The 14,891-nt window shown below is 40.4% G+C and overlaps 1 protein-coding gene across 1 annotated transcript in view; it reads right to left on the reverse strand.

The window, feature by feature from the left end:
* The window catches only part of cyfip1 (cytoplasmic FMR1 interacting protein 1), a 35,092-nt gene extending 21,331 nt beyond the window's left edge, over window positions 1-13,761 (reverse strand). The window contains exons 1-6 of the mRNA XM_079690551.1: window positions 13,537-13,761; window positions 6,185-6,305; window positions 5,449-5,538; window positions 988-1,065; window positions 659-760; window positions 24-205 (exon numbers count right to left, since the gene is read on the reverse strand). Coding sequence (XP_079546677.1) covers window positions 24-205; window positions 659-760; window positions 988-1,065; window positions 5,449-5,538; window positions 6,185-6,301 — 569 coding nt within the window. The 5' untranslated portion in view covers window positions 6,302-6,305; window positions 13,537-13,761. The remainder of the gene's footprint in view (window positions 1-23; window positions 206-658; window positions 761-987; window positions 1,066-5,448; window positions 5,539-6,184; window positions 6,306-13,536) is intronic.
* Between the last annotated feature and the right edge of the window lie 1,130 nt (window positions 13,762-14,891).

Here is a 14,891-nt window from a genome sequence, read left to right on the forward strand (position 1 = left end):
AAGATCGAAGACCTGTCTTGTACCGTTTGTAGGCGGAGTGGTCGTTCTTCACGCTGCACTTCATGTTCTTCAGCTCGTCGAGCACGGCGAACATGTTGATGAACTTCCCGAGCGTCAGCAGGTACGCCTCGGAGACAAAGTCCTTCCTGCGCTCCTGGTGGCAGAGGCGCCGCACCTCTCCGCAGAAACGATCGATGGCCGTGCGCTGGAACACAGAGGAAATAAAGGGTTAGTGTTTCTGTGACATAGAGAAGGAGATTATGTGCAGGTGAGTGTTGGAGAAACATTTCCCTAGGCCCAATCCTTTGACCCAGTTTGCCTGCGACCTTGGGGCTGCTCTCAGTGTTTTGCCTGCCTGTTGGCGTCAGCCGATAGAGGTCATACTGCTTTATCTTGATATGCACAATGTTGATTCTTCTCTCAGAACCAGCTAAACACATGGGTCTGGGGTAGAGGTCTTCAGAATTGGTTTGGCAACCGCTGCGTCAACTCTTGGCACGGCACATGTTTTGTGAATTCTCCGGGCCGAAGCTCCAAATAAACCATCCGTGTTTGCCATTAAAAAGTATCTGCTCTCCTCGTGTCTCTCTAAGTCCTTTCTCCATTGCTTCAGAGGTTTCCATCACAGTGAGGGGGGGAGGGGGGGGTGTCAACTCACCTGGAAGTACATGAAGTTCATCAGCTTGGTGACCTCGGGCTCCAGCACCTCCACCGTCTTCTCGTAGATCTCCACCCTGTTCGGCTGCTCGTTGCATTTCACCTGAGACACGAGAAGAATCCATAAGAAACAAGTCAAACCTGAGGAAGCTTTTGCATGTCTCTCCATTCGCTCGCTGAGATCACCTGGAGCACACACGGTTAAGACAGTTCTGCACGGTTACATTAGAAATAAAAACATGCATTATTGGGTCATAACTGGCGACAGGGGAGACATGAGTCCATGAATGATGATATATTTATGATCTGATGATAATAAAGGGATGTTACCTGAGGGATGGCTCGAGAGCAGCTCCTCCAGGTGTACAGCATGATGGCGTACCCCTCCCCCTCCTCCAGCATCACGTTCTGTACAGTCACACACACACACACACACACACACACACACACACACACACACACACACACACACACACACACACACACACACACACACACACACATTAGGATACTATATCAGCTAGTAATGTTTTAACCTGCAAGACTTATTTTTTTGTAAACTTTCTCCACTTTTTATCAAAGCTCATGTTTTCCACGCCCACCATAGACCCTTTTTTAGACGGAGATAGTAGGTCAACAGTATTTTCCACACAGATGGGATTTAAATCGTCTGAAAGCTGGGAATCTGAAGAATCATTTGAGATGCAGCCCAGCACTGTGTGTGAAGTTGTTCGAGTCATAAATCTGTAATCAACAGATTGTGTTTCGGTGTTTCGGAAATTAATGAATCTCATAAATACCTGGGTTAATACCATTTGTTACACCAATTTGATTTGATTGAGATTTGATAAAAATGATCAGAAATTCCTCCAGAATGTAAATAAAGTGTGAAAAGTCAAAAGGATACGCTTGAACTTGGAGCATTATTTAGTATCCTTAGCTTTAGTACATACTCTGAAAGACCATAATGTTGGGAGTTAAAAATGTTGCATGTAATCCTTTTAATGTGTGCGGCGGACTGGCCATTGCGAATACCGGGAGTTTCCCCGGTGGGCCGGTGCTGCCCTTGGGCAAAAAAAAAAAAAAGAATTAATTAAAAAAAAGTTTTCTTTAATTTTTTTTTTTTTCTTTGCCTAAATCCTACCGGCCCACATTTGTAACTGTTCCGGCCCCTCCCTGGAGGGATGTGGCCCACACCCCACTGGGCTGGGCTGGGCCGTTTTGATAGGCTACCTATGTTCTATCTATCAGCAGGATTGGGTTGTAACGGAATACATGTAACGGCGTTACGTAATCAGAATACAAAAATCAAGTAACTGTATTCAGCTCACGTTACATTTGAAAAACGAGTAATCTGATTACAGTTACTTTCGTAAACCTGAAGTGAATACATTTTGGATTACTTATTGGAATTATTGATGGAAAGATTTCCTCACAAGATTTAATATTCATTACTAAAAGGTACAGCCGAATCATCACAGCCCACAAAACCTATTACCGCCGCAGAGATTTCATGAAGTGAAGGAGGTTTTCCTTCTATAAAACAGCTGTGGGCAGCAGATACTGTGAGTGTCACAGACATGAATTCATAGATCAAGGCAGACTGGTGCACAGAGTCTCCTGTTTTGCCAATCCGGTGCTTAAACAAATATAGCTCTACACCCCTGGCCGACATGTCCTTAAAATGAAGTCCGAGACATTTTAATTCATGTCCTGCCAACACTGGCAGGACAGAATGCGACACGCCCGTTCTAAGCCGTGTCCCTCACTCCTCACATCGCGAGCTGCATCCCCAAAACGTGTATTATGTTGTTACATCATTTCAGATGTTATGTTTCAGTTGTGCTCTTGATAAGCCATTAAAACAGTAAAAACACGTTCAGTTTCTTTTTGCTTTTTGTGTCTCCTGTAGCCTACACCAAAACATATCATCTGTGATGGAAAAAGAAAGTAATCCAAAAGTAATCTGATTACATTACTTTTTGAAGACACCTAACTGTAACTGTATTCGGATTACTTTCAGAACCATGTAATCAGTAATCAGTAACTGATTACATTTACAAAGTACCCTCCCAACCCTGTCTATCAGATAGTTTCACTTTCACACATCAGGCCCGTAGGAGCTGTCAGTGAACGATCAGCAGTGAGTGACCGAGAGACCTAGCTGGCAGTTGCTTACAGATGGATAAACAAGCTCCAAAGCGTAAAGGCGTTTTTGTATAGTTTGTGTATACAGTATACAGTATTGTAGCGAGCCCTGGGTTCAGAGGGAGGGGCTTGCATAGCGGAGGGGGCGGGGGGTTGGCAGGGAAACAGGGTTCAGGGGGAGTGGCTGTACCCGTAGGATAGAAAAGGGGGAAGTGAGTGACGTCTGACTCAGAGGTCGCGCGGTTGTGGAGAAGAACGTGTTGCCCACATTCTGTTACTGAGTTTAGGCTAGTTAGCTAGCAGGTTTATTGTTTTGGGTGCAGTCACTTTTGCCTCGACTTGCTGTTCAAATAAATGTTGAAAGAAAAAGTCAATCTGTTTACAGTTCTGTTTCATATGGGTGTTGAGATGTATCCATAGATTTAGTCCCAATTTTGCTGTCAAAGTGCACCAGATTGATGCATTTAACTCCCCGGGGGAGCTTGCCCCCGGACCCCCCTAGAGGAGGTGAGGTCCACCACCTGCCCACACCCCCTCTTAAATTGACTCACCCACATTGAGGATGCTTCCTACACCCATGTTTTATTCCATGCATCAAGTCAGGCCAATTGGGTCCAAATGTTATTGCATCAATGATCTGTTAACATTAAAATGAATAAATATATGCTGTAACTATTTTTGCTCTTGGCAACTCAAGGGCTCAGGTAATGTGATTACTATATGAATAATGGTCCAAAATAACATTAAATGCAGGGTTTTCTGTTAAGTAACATACTTTCGTCGCCGGCCGGCCGATACATGCTGCACATTAAGTGGGCCTGTCTGTCAATGAATCCCCGGGCCACTTTTTCCTCCCAGTCCGCCCCTGTGTGCTAGTGTGTGTGAAGTATTTAGAAAAGCCTCATTGATAACTCAGCTGAAGAAGAACTCAATCCAGACACAAACCAGTCAACATACAGAGCGTTTCTGAATCATTGATCCCGGTGGGTGGCAGGCGCTCTGGAGCTTCACACAGAGTGCCGTTTGATTCAGAGCAATTATCCCTCACTAATTACACACAAAGCTCCTTTATACTGTTCTGTAACGAGATGAACCAAATGACCAGCTATTCTGCAGGAGAAAAACTTCCTCCAGAGCCGCAAGCCCACAGACGAAATGTTCTCCTGCTCAGAACTCAGACAACATCTTTCTGAATCTGTCTGACTTTGCTGCGAGATGAGGTTACAGAGAACTAACGATTGGTCTCCAATAAGTGATGTACTTAGAAAGCTATGTCCCCCCGCGTGGTGCGGACACAGATGATAGCATTTTTTAAAAAGGAAAAAAAAAGTTGAAGAAACAATTTTTTTTTTTTAACCTCTTAAGCCCCAAGCCTGTTTTTCAGGTTTCAGGCTCGAAACTGACATTCCCAGAACAAATGACCATATCTTCCCTTCTAAAAGGGTTACATTTATAATCTTTTTTCTCAAAGTAATGATAAACCTGTCAGTTGGATGTAGAAAAGTCAGAATCAATATAGATGTTTTTTATTTTAAAGAAAATTCAGATTGAACATGGTAAAAAACTGTAAATTATAGTGTCCGTCCAAAAGATATTTTGTACTAATAGTGAAAACTAACCTTGGATGATGGGTTAGTAGAATAAAAGCTTTAGGAATCCAAAGTACAACATATAATAAGTACCCTGTATCAAGATTGATGCAAAACAAGTTATATTTGACCTTTTTAGACAGATTTAGCAAAAGAAACTCTTCTGGGGCCATTTGGGTGGATTAAAGCAAACAGAATTGGGTTTGGCCTGACTACGCTTGAACTACACACATTAAATACGTTAAAATCTTCAGAAATTAAAATCCAAACACAAACAAAACTATTTACAGCAATTTCAATTCTGGCCATATTTCAAAATCTCTGAAACATGATTAGTAATGTGAACACGTCAAACATAAAAAAAAGGTTCAGCCAAAAAAGCACCACTAACAATAATACAAATAGTCTGCTAACTTTTATTTAATTGTAGTGGTAAATTATATGTACTTAAACTAGTCTGTTCACTTTATTTTAAATATTGTAGTTCAGCAAGCTTCTTTTATACTGTGTAAATAGTGTAAGTGCAAGTAAGAGACCATTTTAGTTCTGGAAATGTATAGAACTCACTTCACATTTATTTAGATAATGCCTCATTTGCATATCTAGACATTATATTTCAGGAAACTTGCATTACAAATAAGAGTTTTGCAGTGATGATGTATCTGTGTAGTCCAACCCTTAAGGTAACAAAGGGGACAAAAAACTATAGGTTTTTTTCCGTGTGATTTTGGATTATAGCAGAAAATAATCTGTGTCAAACAAACGTTTATGGTTTTAGGACTTGTTTCTGCACCAATCTATACTAGTACTGTAAGTTATCAACTGGGGGTGTTTCATGGTGATATCTGTACGCTTAAAAAGTTTAGATTCTGAAAGTCAGATGTTATGAAACTGACGAGCGAGACCAAAGGCACATTTTCTTTAGTCCTGTGCTGTGTGGAAATGGTGCTGGTAAAAAACATTATTATGGTATTTTCTTTCTTTCTTTCTTTCTTCGGTTTATGTATTCCCTGTAAACAAGAAGAAACAGAGAGGTGAGAGGAGGTGTGTGTACCATGCTGGAGTGAACGGTGGCCTGCTCGATGTATCGGGCGATGCCGGTGACGAACGCATTCCGATCCTCAAAGTTGGTGTTGAAGTTCGGCTGTGGGAAGATGGGAACATATGTTACAGAAATCACAAGAGTAACATGGATATGTATATTTTACATCACAGAGAGTCATAGTGTGTCTGCTACAGATATCCAAGAACAGAGGTTACCATTTCAATTAAGGAGCAACACTAATATTATATAATTGATATGAGATGTAAACGTGTACATGGTAATGTCCACACTTGTATTTGTTAATATCACAAATGTATCTTCTTTATCACTAGTTTGTTTGTCTATTCTTTATCCTATGTAGCTGCAGCATATAAAACGTCTTTGTGCTCGTTAAAAAACGTGTAAATAATCCCAAAATGTCACATCAAGTCTATTTGTGTGCCGTAATTAACCAATGCATCTAAAGTAGATTAGTATAAAGACTGATGTCAGTGTGTAATATGATACATTAGCTCCCTGCAGCAGAGGAAGTGTGTATAGTAGTATAGCTGCAGGATATTGCAAGAAATCTGCTATTTATTTGTTGAGTATAAAACAAGATATTACTTTGGATGAATAAACAGATTTTAAGTTGCATCAAGTCAAGTGTCTTCTTAAAATGTGGGTTGGAATACGACCTCCTGATTCTTCCTTGATCTCCAAATGTACAGTACAGTACAGTGTGTGCGTGTGTGTGTGTCCGGACCTGGAACATGATGGATGCCGGCAGCGGCTCGATGCAGGGCTGCTGGTCCGGCAGCGGCAGCTCCTCCAGCAGATCCACGTTGGAGAGAGCATCCTCCAGAGTCACCGTGGTCGTCATGATGCTGCAGAGAGGAAGAGGAGAGGTTAGTCTGAGGAAGGAAGGGCCTTTCAAAAGCATGGCAGCCTTTCAGGTAATAACAGAACACCTTTAAAAACATACAGAGAATAAAGAGAACTAACGAAACACAGAGTAAAACTAGTGGGTGCTAGTGGAGCCTCGCAGATGGGGGCCTCAGCATCCCCTCCTTCCCGCCTCCATTCGCGATGTCTCGCAGATCCCACGCAGCAAGCAGGAAATGAACCCGGCTCACACTTTCCCCTCCTCACAGCAGCGAGCCGCGTGACGTCCCGCCAACACGGCACCCAGACCCCACGCAGCATTCTCATCTGTTTGTCATTACTGGTGTCATTTTCTGGTTGCTAACAAACGCCATTGTAACACATAATCACTGATGTTCCGCTGTAACAGTGGTGGACTCATCAGAATAGTGGGCGAGCTGACCAATCAGAGCACACTGGGCTCACAGGGAGGCTCCAACAAGCCGTTTAGGACAGAGAGTGAATACACATACTACCCAGAGATGCTGTATGACAAACCAATGTGAGTTTGGAACATTGAACAATGTAAATCTATTCTAGTAGACCTCAGCAATGGAATTATGATCAGTGGAAATGGCCATGACATGGGACCTTTAATGTTCAAAAAGCTCTTTATTTTTCTCATACTGTCTGTGCTGCAGCACCTCTTTTCACCCTCCGTCTGAAACCAGAGCCCAGTCTGCTCTGATTGGTTAGCTAGCCGGCTCCGTTGTAATTGGTCAACCGCTTAGGCTAAGGGGCGGGACATCTCTATCACGTACAATATGTTGGAGGGCTAGCCAATAGGAGCGTAAGTGGTACATATTGATGTCAATGTGTCCCTGAAGTAAACAAAGGAGTCCAATGGAGGCATTTCAGGCAGGGGGGAGTGTGGGAGAGAAACTAATGGGCTCTTTAAACAATACTTAAATATAAATGAGTGTGTTGTCGTATACATAATATTAATACATATTGCCCCGTTCCTCAACAGGTCCAGGAGCAAACTGATGACCAACATGGATCCAGTGAAATACATCAGACCTGTTTATTGTGAACTCTGCTGCTGTTTGCATTCTCACACTGCTGCTGACAGCGAACAATCAAAAAAACGTTTGCAATCAGAATCGACAGAAACACAAAGCCTGTGGTCGTGGGGGGGTCACTGACCCCCAGCTGCAGATAAAGGGTCTGAATAATGACATTACACACACGGTCACTGTCAGGTCATTGAACACGTCAGGAGATGAGAAACAGCTGACAGATCAACCCCACTGACTCATGGGATATATAGTATTTCAATGTAGGGCCGTGTAAGAAAATATTAAAATATATTGTCTTGTAATGGCTGTGGCTAAGTGGGTAGTGTGCTGGACTTTGAATCAGGGGATAGCAGGTTCAAACTCCACTGAAGTCAGCATGTCGTTGTGTCCCTGAGAGACTTCACCCCAAATTGTTCCTGTGGGGATTGCCCACAGTGCTGAATGTATGTTAGTCGCTTTGGATAAAAGCGTCAAACAAATTACATGTAATGTAATGTAATTGTCTTTATGTTTTGTAATACTGTATCCATTCTCAATAATATGGATTTTTATTTTTGCATTATAATTAACATTCATAATATGATTGTTTTTATCATATCAAATATTCAGTTTCACTTCATATTTGTTGGTGTTAAGCCTCAAAAACAACTATTTTGTTTAACACAACACACTGTTTGTACAAACTAACAAGTTATATTCAGTAGAAAGTTACTTTGTCAAATAAATAAAAATCACTTTTATTGATAAATAATCAATCAATCGTATTCAAAGCTTCATTCAAATAGAAGGATTAAGTTAAGAGAAAAGCTTTGTTATGTCCTCTGTCACATTAAATCTGAAGTAAAATGATTATGAGTAGTGCTGGGCGGTGTACCGTTTCAAACCGAATACCGTGAACTTTATACCATATGATATATTTTTTTCCTACACCGTAACACATTTCAAATCGTAGCGACGGGCACTTGAGCGGTGCGTCAGTGAAAGGAGTCCCCACGCTGAAATGCATGCTGGGGTACATCGCCAAGCGTAGATAAGATGTGAAGCTGAAGGTAAAGATGGACTTTAAAAAAATCTGACGTGGACCGAACTAACATTTATTGCAAATGCTGTCGAACTAAACGAGTGCCCGAGGAGGTAACACAAGTCCTTTACTCCAACACCTCAACAGAAAGCACTTATTGGAGTACGAAGAATGTATGAAAATAGGATCTGCTTCAACGTGGAACGCTGGTGAAATGTCTAAAGTGAAGTCGAGTCAAGCGTCGCCTGAAGAATTATTTGTTCGAGGGACTTGGAGCCCTAATTATGAGCTACAAGCCCTGACTTTCAGGTTTCATTTCAGTGTGGTTATTAGGAGAAACGTGTAGGAACTCTTCTATATCTTAATAAAGAAACATTAAGACATTAACATCCTAAAATGCACTTAAACCTAAATTCAGTACAGAGCCGAAACAACAGAAAATGTGACCTGAAATTAAAAGTACTGTATATGTTTATCAGCTTTAAAATGTTGACTTTTGGACTGCCACGCTAGTAGCTATCCTACACAAACAATACTTAAATATAATTCTACTTATAGCATATCATTTTAGAGTACTTGCCTTGTCTTGATCTGACCATGTGCACAAATACCAGGTTTAAACACAACGTGCAAAATAAAACTGTGGTGTTGTGTTACTGCTGACTGACTGCAGTGATCAGTATTATCAAATATAAGTGTTCTGCTGATGAGGGGATAAAAATAGGCGCTAAGTTGTGAAATAATGTTTTTTTAAAGAGGGAAGGAAGTCAGAAAGAAGAGCGAACTCTGTCTCGGTAATTACCCAGACAAACATCTTCTTCTTTTTGTTTGACACGAGGGGATATCAGACGGCAAATCATTAAAAGGCAGACATGTGACTGAGAGAAAAGCTGAAAGTTACCAAGAGCAACAAACTGTCCTGCTTTTCCCAAAACATACATTTACAAATATAGATAGGAAATGTAAAATTTTAAAAAAAGGAGCTTTGACAAACATTTGACCCGACAACTCCATTCTTGAGTTCGTCCACTTGAACTGCATGCGCATTATTAAAAAAGAAGGAAGTGGAGTGTCTTCACAGTTCCTGTTTAATCTGTAGATGTGTCTGCTCTTATAAGACAAATTAGAAAAGACATGCTGCTTATAAAAGGGTTCAGAGAGCACAGCGCGAGTTTGACCGTCTGTAATCACACAGTAAGGAGCTTACACTGCTGCAGGTAGGTGAGTCAGGTTGAGGGCAAACAACCGCTAGAATCAAACCAGGAGTATTTCACATAAGCTCCTCAGACCTTTGTGAAATCACAGGAAGGCTAACGGGGACACTTCTGCAAACTCAGGAGGAACTTGACGATTTAATCCTTGTCATTCATAAACTTTTGAGCATATAATGACTTTCCTTCAATAGAATGAAGATTGAAGCATTGATAGATAGTTATCTAAAGTTAGCACATTAAATAAGATTATAGTTATTACTATTTCCCACACACTCCCCCCCGCCCTGCCTGGAACGCCTCCATTCGACTGCTTTCTGAACATAGTGGGTGTTTCTCAATCTCGAGTAAAGCTGCTCCAGAGCCACTATTTCAAGAATGCTACGTCATCGAGTGCCGCCGAAGGACTGTTCCAATGTCCAGCATACTTGGAATACTACCGAGCCCGGCGTACTTCGTAGCGAGAAATTTCGAGGCTGCACATTTGTAAACTCCGCGGTCTTAAAATCCCCACAATGCTTTGCGTACGGACCAATTCCCCCAAATCTGTGGCGGAAAATGTAAGGCAGGGCCTCTCATGCGACGCACACCTGCACACTTGCTAGCCTGTTCCACTCTTCGTTTTCCGAATGCCAGGAAGGATTCTTGCCTCGCTTCTGAAGCAAGTGACTCGGAAGACATGTGCTAGTATAGTGCGAGTATACTCGACATTGAGAAACATCCCGAGACTTTGTTACATTTGCGCTGTTATTGGCTAGCGCTCCAACACATTGTACATGATAGGCTAAGGGGACGGGACATCTCTAAGCGGTTGACCAATCACAACAGAGCCGGTCAACTAACCAATGAAAGCAGACTGGTTTCAGACAGAGGGTGAAAAGAGGTGCTGCAGCAAACAATAAGTGTGGCTTGATATTGAGTAAGAAAAAGGTTGATAAACGCTGTGAGAATGGGTCTGCAGAGAGAATTTTGCCGCGATCCCAACTGTCTGTTATCAGACTGCAGCCAGGGAGCACAAATCAGCAGAGCTGCCTGCACTGAGTGTGTGTGTGGATTGGTTAATTTGGACCAATCAGTGGGGGCTTAACGTAACGGCTCCGCGGACGTAACGTAACGGCTCCACGGATTGTCCCATTTAGTTCCGGGAAGAATCAAATGACTCGCTACAGGGTGTACTTTAAGGGTTTTGACTCTGCACACCGTTTACATGCAGAAAAAGCTTCATAACACACAAGGGGACGGGTAATAACCGGAAAAGCATGACATGGGACCTTTAAGACTTGGCACTTATGTAAGCTCTGCCTAAATGAAATGCAAGAATATCACATTCATCAGAGAAGATTTCAAATCTAAAGACTTTGAGAAAGCCGCTGCATTCCTCTGAAGAGATGCACCAACACACAACACACTCAAAACAAAACAGAATATCGAAACCGGAATCCTCCGACCAACACAAAGCGACACACTGAAAGATTATTCTGCACTGAGGTGTGAAAGTCTTCTTCGGCAGGATATCACACACTTCCTTATCAAAGCAAAACAATCTCTACGTTTCTCAGAGCTTCAAAACTTTAAGTGCCACTAGTAAATCAAAAAAGTACACTTGGACCCAAAAAAAAGCCTGTGTTGTTGAATTAAGGAAAAAAGACTCAACTCAGGGGCCAAAGTGTTAGAGGCCCCCAGGGTTTTCACCTGCAAGATGTTACTAAAAGAGAAGACAACCACCCAATGACCACAGGGACACATCACAATGACTTGAAAAAGACCAAAACAAAAGCAAGAGCAACAAATGCACAAAATAATGCTTAACGACTACAAGCTTAAAAAGAGGCTTAAATAACTAAACAAAGACAAACATTGATGAGAAAATGTCCACAAAGTGACTAAGAAGTAGGGCTTTTTTGTTTCTTGTGTGTCAGTCATCCACACCAATCAGAAGTGCTGTGCTCCACATGTACCAGCCATTGTTAACCAATCAGAAGTGGCCCATGATAGAAGGTGATAGACAGATTGATCCAATCACCTGCCAAGTGCTTTTGAAAGTCCCTGCCTTTTCCAAATGGCTTCTAATGGAGCTTTCCTAGATGGTTTGGTGAAACCATCTGAGTCAGGTTAGTAATGCTCCATCACATGTTTCTATTACAGGGTGAATCTTAAACTGAAGCTTGACTTTAAAGCAACCCAACGGAAGTTTCATGTAAGTTTAGTTCTTTTACTCGTAGCTCGGGCTGCTAGAGACGGGAGCACGTTGATACAACCTTCCTAGCCGGAGGTATGGCCGCATTTTACAATAAACTTCCGTAGGGTCGCTTAAAAGCAAATATCGCAAATCGAATCGCAATATCTGTCAGAAAATCGCAATTTGATTATTTCCCCAAATTGTGCAGCCCTACTGAGAAGGACACGAAACAACAACAAAGCTACACAGATCCATGAAATGTTCCTTTTTCTCCAATGACTTCTATGCAAGTGTTTTCGTAGGACTCGGGTCTACATTGGGTTGGAGTTAAATGATCAAACTTGCTAACAAAAACTCAAAGATTGGGGTAAAATGAAAGTTTAAAAAGGTTCAAAAATCTCCAAAAAGGCAGGAAATTAGGACAACAAACATTGCTCTGTATACTTTAACAAATGCACGTCAATCCTAAAAGTCATTGAATGAAAAATAGAAACCCAAAAATCAGTTTCAGTGGCTTCACCGCTGAAGTATAACAAGAACACCTGAAGTATGACGTTAAATTGGTTTTGCAGCATCTTTGAAGAAGACGTGTAACCACCGGAAGAAGCAGCCCCAGATAAAAACAGATGTGGTTTCACTATCGTTGCTTCCTTCCTTCCTTTCCTCGTGTCCTCATATCTAAGACTTGTAAAAGCAAGACTTCACACACTCCTCTTTAAAAAAGGAACGTTTGACAGGTTTGATGGAAACCCAACCCAATTTAATACAAAGTGAACATATTCATTTGCACAAACTACATACATACTAAATACTACAAAAATGTAGTATTTAGGAATGTTGTTCCAGTATTTTATATTTAATTATCATTATTATTTATTTGTATGTTTGAAATATATTCTTAATTCTCTAAAACATGTATTTTAAAATTTATTTTCCGAATTATTTTTATTTGTATGTAAAAGATATATGCTAAATTCAGAAACATATTTGTTATATATATACATTTTCCTACATATTATGATTTATAATAATACCAAATGATGCCAACCATTGTTATTATTATTGTCTATCTGAACATGTGAAAAACATGCCTAATTAAGTACAAAGAAAAACACTACAAGGTATTTCCCTAAACATCCTAACCATCCTAACACAGAAAGTTCAAACTGATGCAGAGGCTGAAGTGAACTGGTATTTAGGCAGGGCAGTGAATGCATCGCCAGGGTGTGGAATACAGTCTGGTTCCTGAACACAACACTGTCTTCGAATACAGTAAATCCCAAAGGATCAAACAAAAATCTAATTAAAACAATGATAAAGACTCATTAAGTGTCACTTTGAACACCTACTGAAAGTTAATTAGCTTAATTATTAAATGTATAACTTTTATTAACTTTTTCCAACAGCAATCACAACTCATGGACACACATAACTCTCAACTCCAACTCACTACAAACTTCTTATTTGCTTGTCATTTGAGCTTTAGAGGCGGAAACCCTTAGTGTAAAGTGACTTTTCTGCTGTGTGGAAGTCCTCCAGCAGCATGTAGCTGATCATGGCCGAATCCCTGCTCCGAGCCGCGGCCTGAGATTAGTCACAGCCCGGGCCTAAGAGCCAGGAACACGGCTTTACGTTGCCACATTGTAGCCTCTTTAACCGGATGACATGCTAATTAAAAGCTTGGGTTGAACCAATGTTAATAGACGCTTCATATAAACTGTTTCGCACAGTTTACTTTAAATTCTTCTCGATGGTTGTACTCACCCGGAGCTGTGTGGTTAGGAAGGGGAACTTGTGCGGTTTATAAACCGACTACAGCGACATGTATCCGGACAGCTGGGTTCACTGAAGTCCTTAAAACATGAACAAGTGTGTTTAGTTTCTCCTCTCGTCGGACCAGAGGAATCTTTTTATCGGTGTTATTATCCTGGGCGGGGGAGGGAAGCAGGGAGTTCCTGAAACAGGGAAACTCAACAGGAAACTCAGAGAGGGTTAGGGGCGGGACTCCTCCTGCAGGGGGGAGGAATGTACAGTAAGAAGCTGCCCTGGGTGCACTCCTATGGAATGCCGTTTAAGCCAAAATTAAATACATAAATAATAAAACTAGCTGCACCTTTACCAGCTTTGATAACACTTGAATGATCAATAATTATAAAACATATATATATTATTCTGAAATGGACCAATCTACACAATTGACTACTTTTACGTTAGCTACTTTAACTATATTTTGATGCTAATATTTGTGTACTTTTACTTGAGTAACATTTTGAATGGAGGACTTTTACTTGAAACAGAGTATTCCTACACTCTGGTACTTCTACTAAGCATCCCATAATGTGTAAACTGTAGGGTATGGAATGCCGTTTAAGCCAAAATTAAATAAATACATAATAAATATGCCCATGAAATAAATAAATATGGTTATGAAATTAATTCTGAAATAAATAAATGAGGCATTATGAAATAAAATCTCTTGAATTAAATAAATATGGTTATGAAATAAAATGTCTTGAATTAAATAAATGTGGCATTATGAAATAAAAGTTCCTTGAAATAAATAAATGTGTATTTAAATGTACATTTACATATATTTATTGCGTCATTTATTTATTTCAGAATTTATTTCATAGATATATTTATTTATTTCATAGGCATATTTATTTATATATTTAATTATTTAATTATTTTTGGCTTAAACGGCATTCCATACCCTACAGTTTACACATTATGGGATGCTTAGAAGAAGAACCAGAGTGTAGGAATACTCTGTTACAGTAAAAGTCCTGCATTCAAAATGTTACTCAAGTAAAAGTACAAAAGTATTAGCATCTAAATACACTTAAAGTAGGCTACCAAAAGTATTAGCATCAAAATACTTAAAGTACCAAAAGTAAAAGTAGTCATTGTGCAGATTGGTCCATTTCAGAATAATATATATGATAGGTTTTATAATGATTGATCATTAAAGTGTTCTCAAAGCTGGTAAAGGTGCAGCTAGTTTGAACGACTTTGTATACTGCAGGGTAGCTTGTGAATTTACTCCAGGTGGAACTAAAGTCTGATTTAACACTTGATTATATTTCATATATGTATATTTTATATAGTATATTGTAATA

This window comes from Notothenia rossii (assembly GCF_949606895.1).
Source record: "Notothenia rossii genome assembly, chromosome: 1".
Taxonomy (NCBI): Eukaryota; Metazoa; Chordata; class Actinopteri; order Perciformes; family Nototheniidae; genus Notothenia; species Notothenia rossii.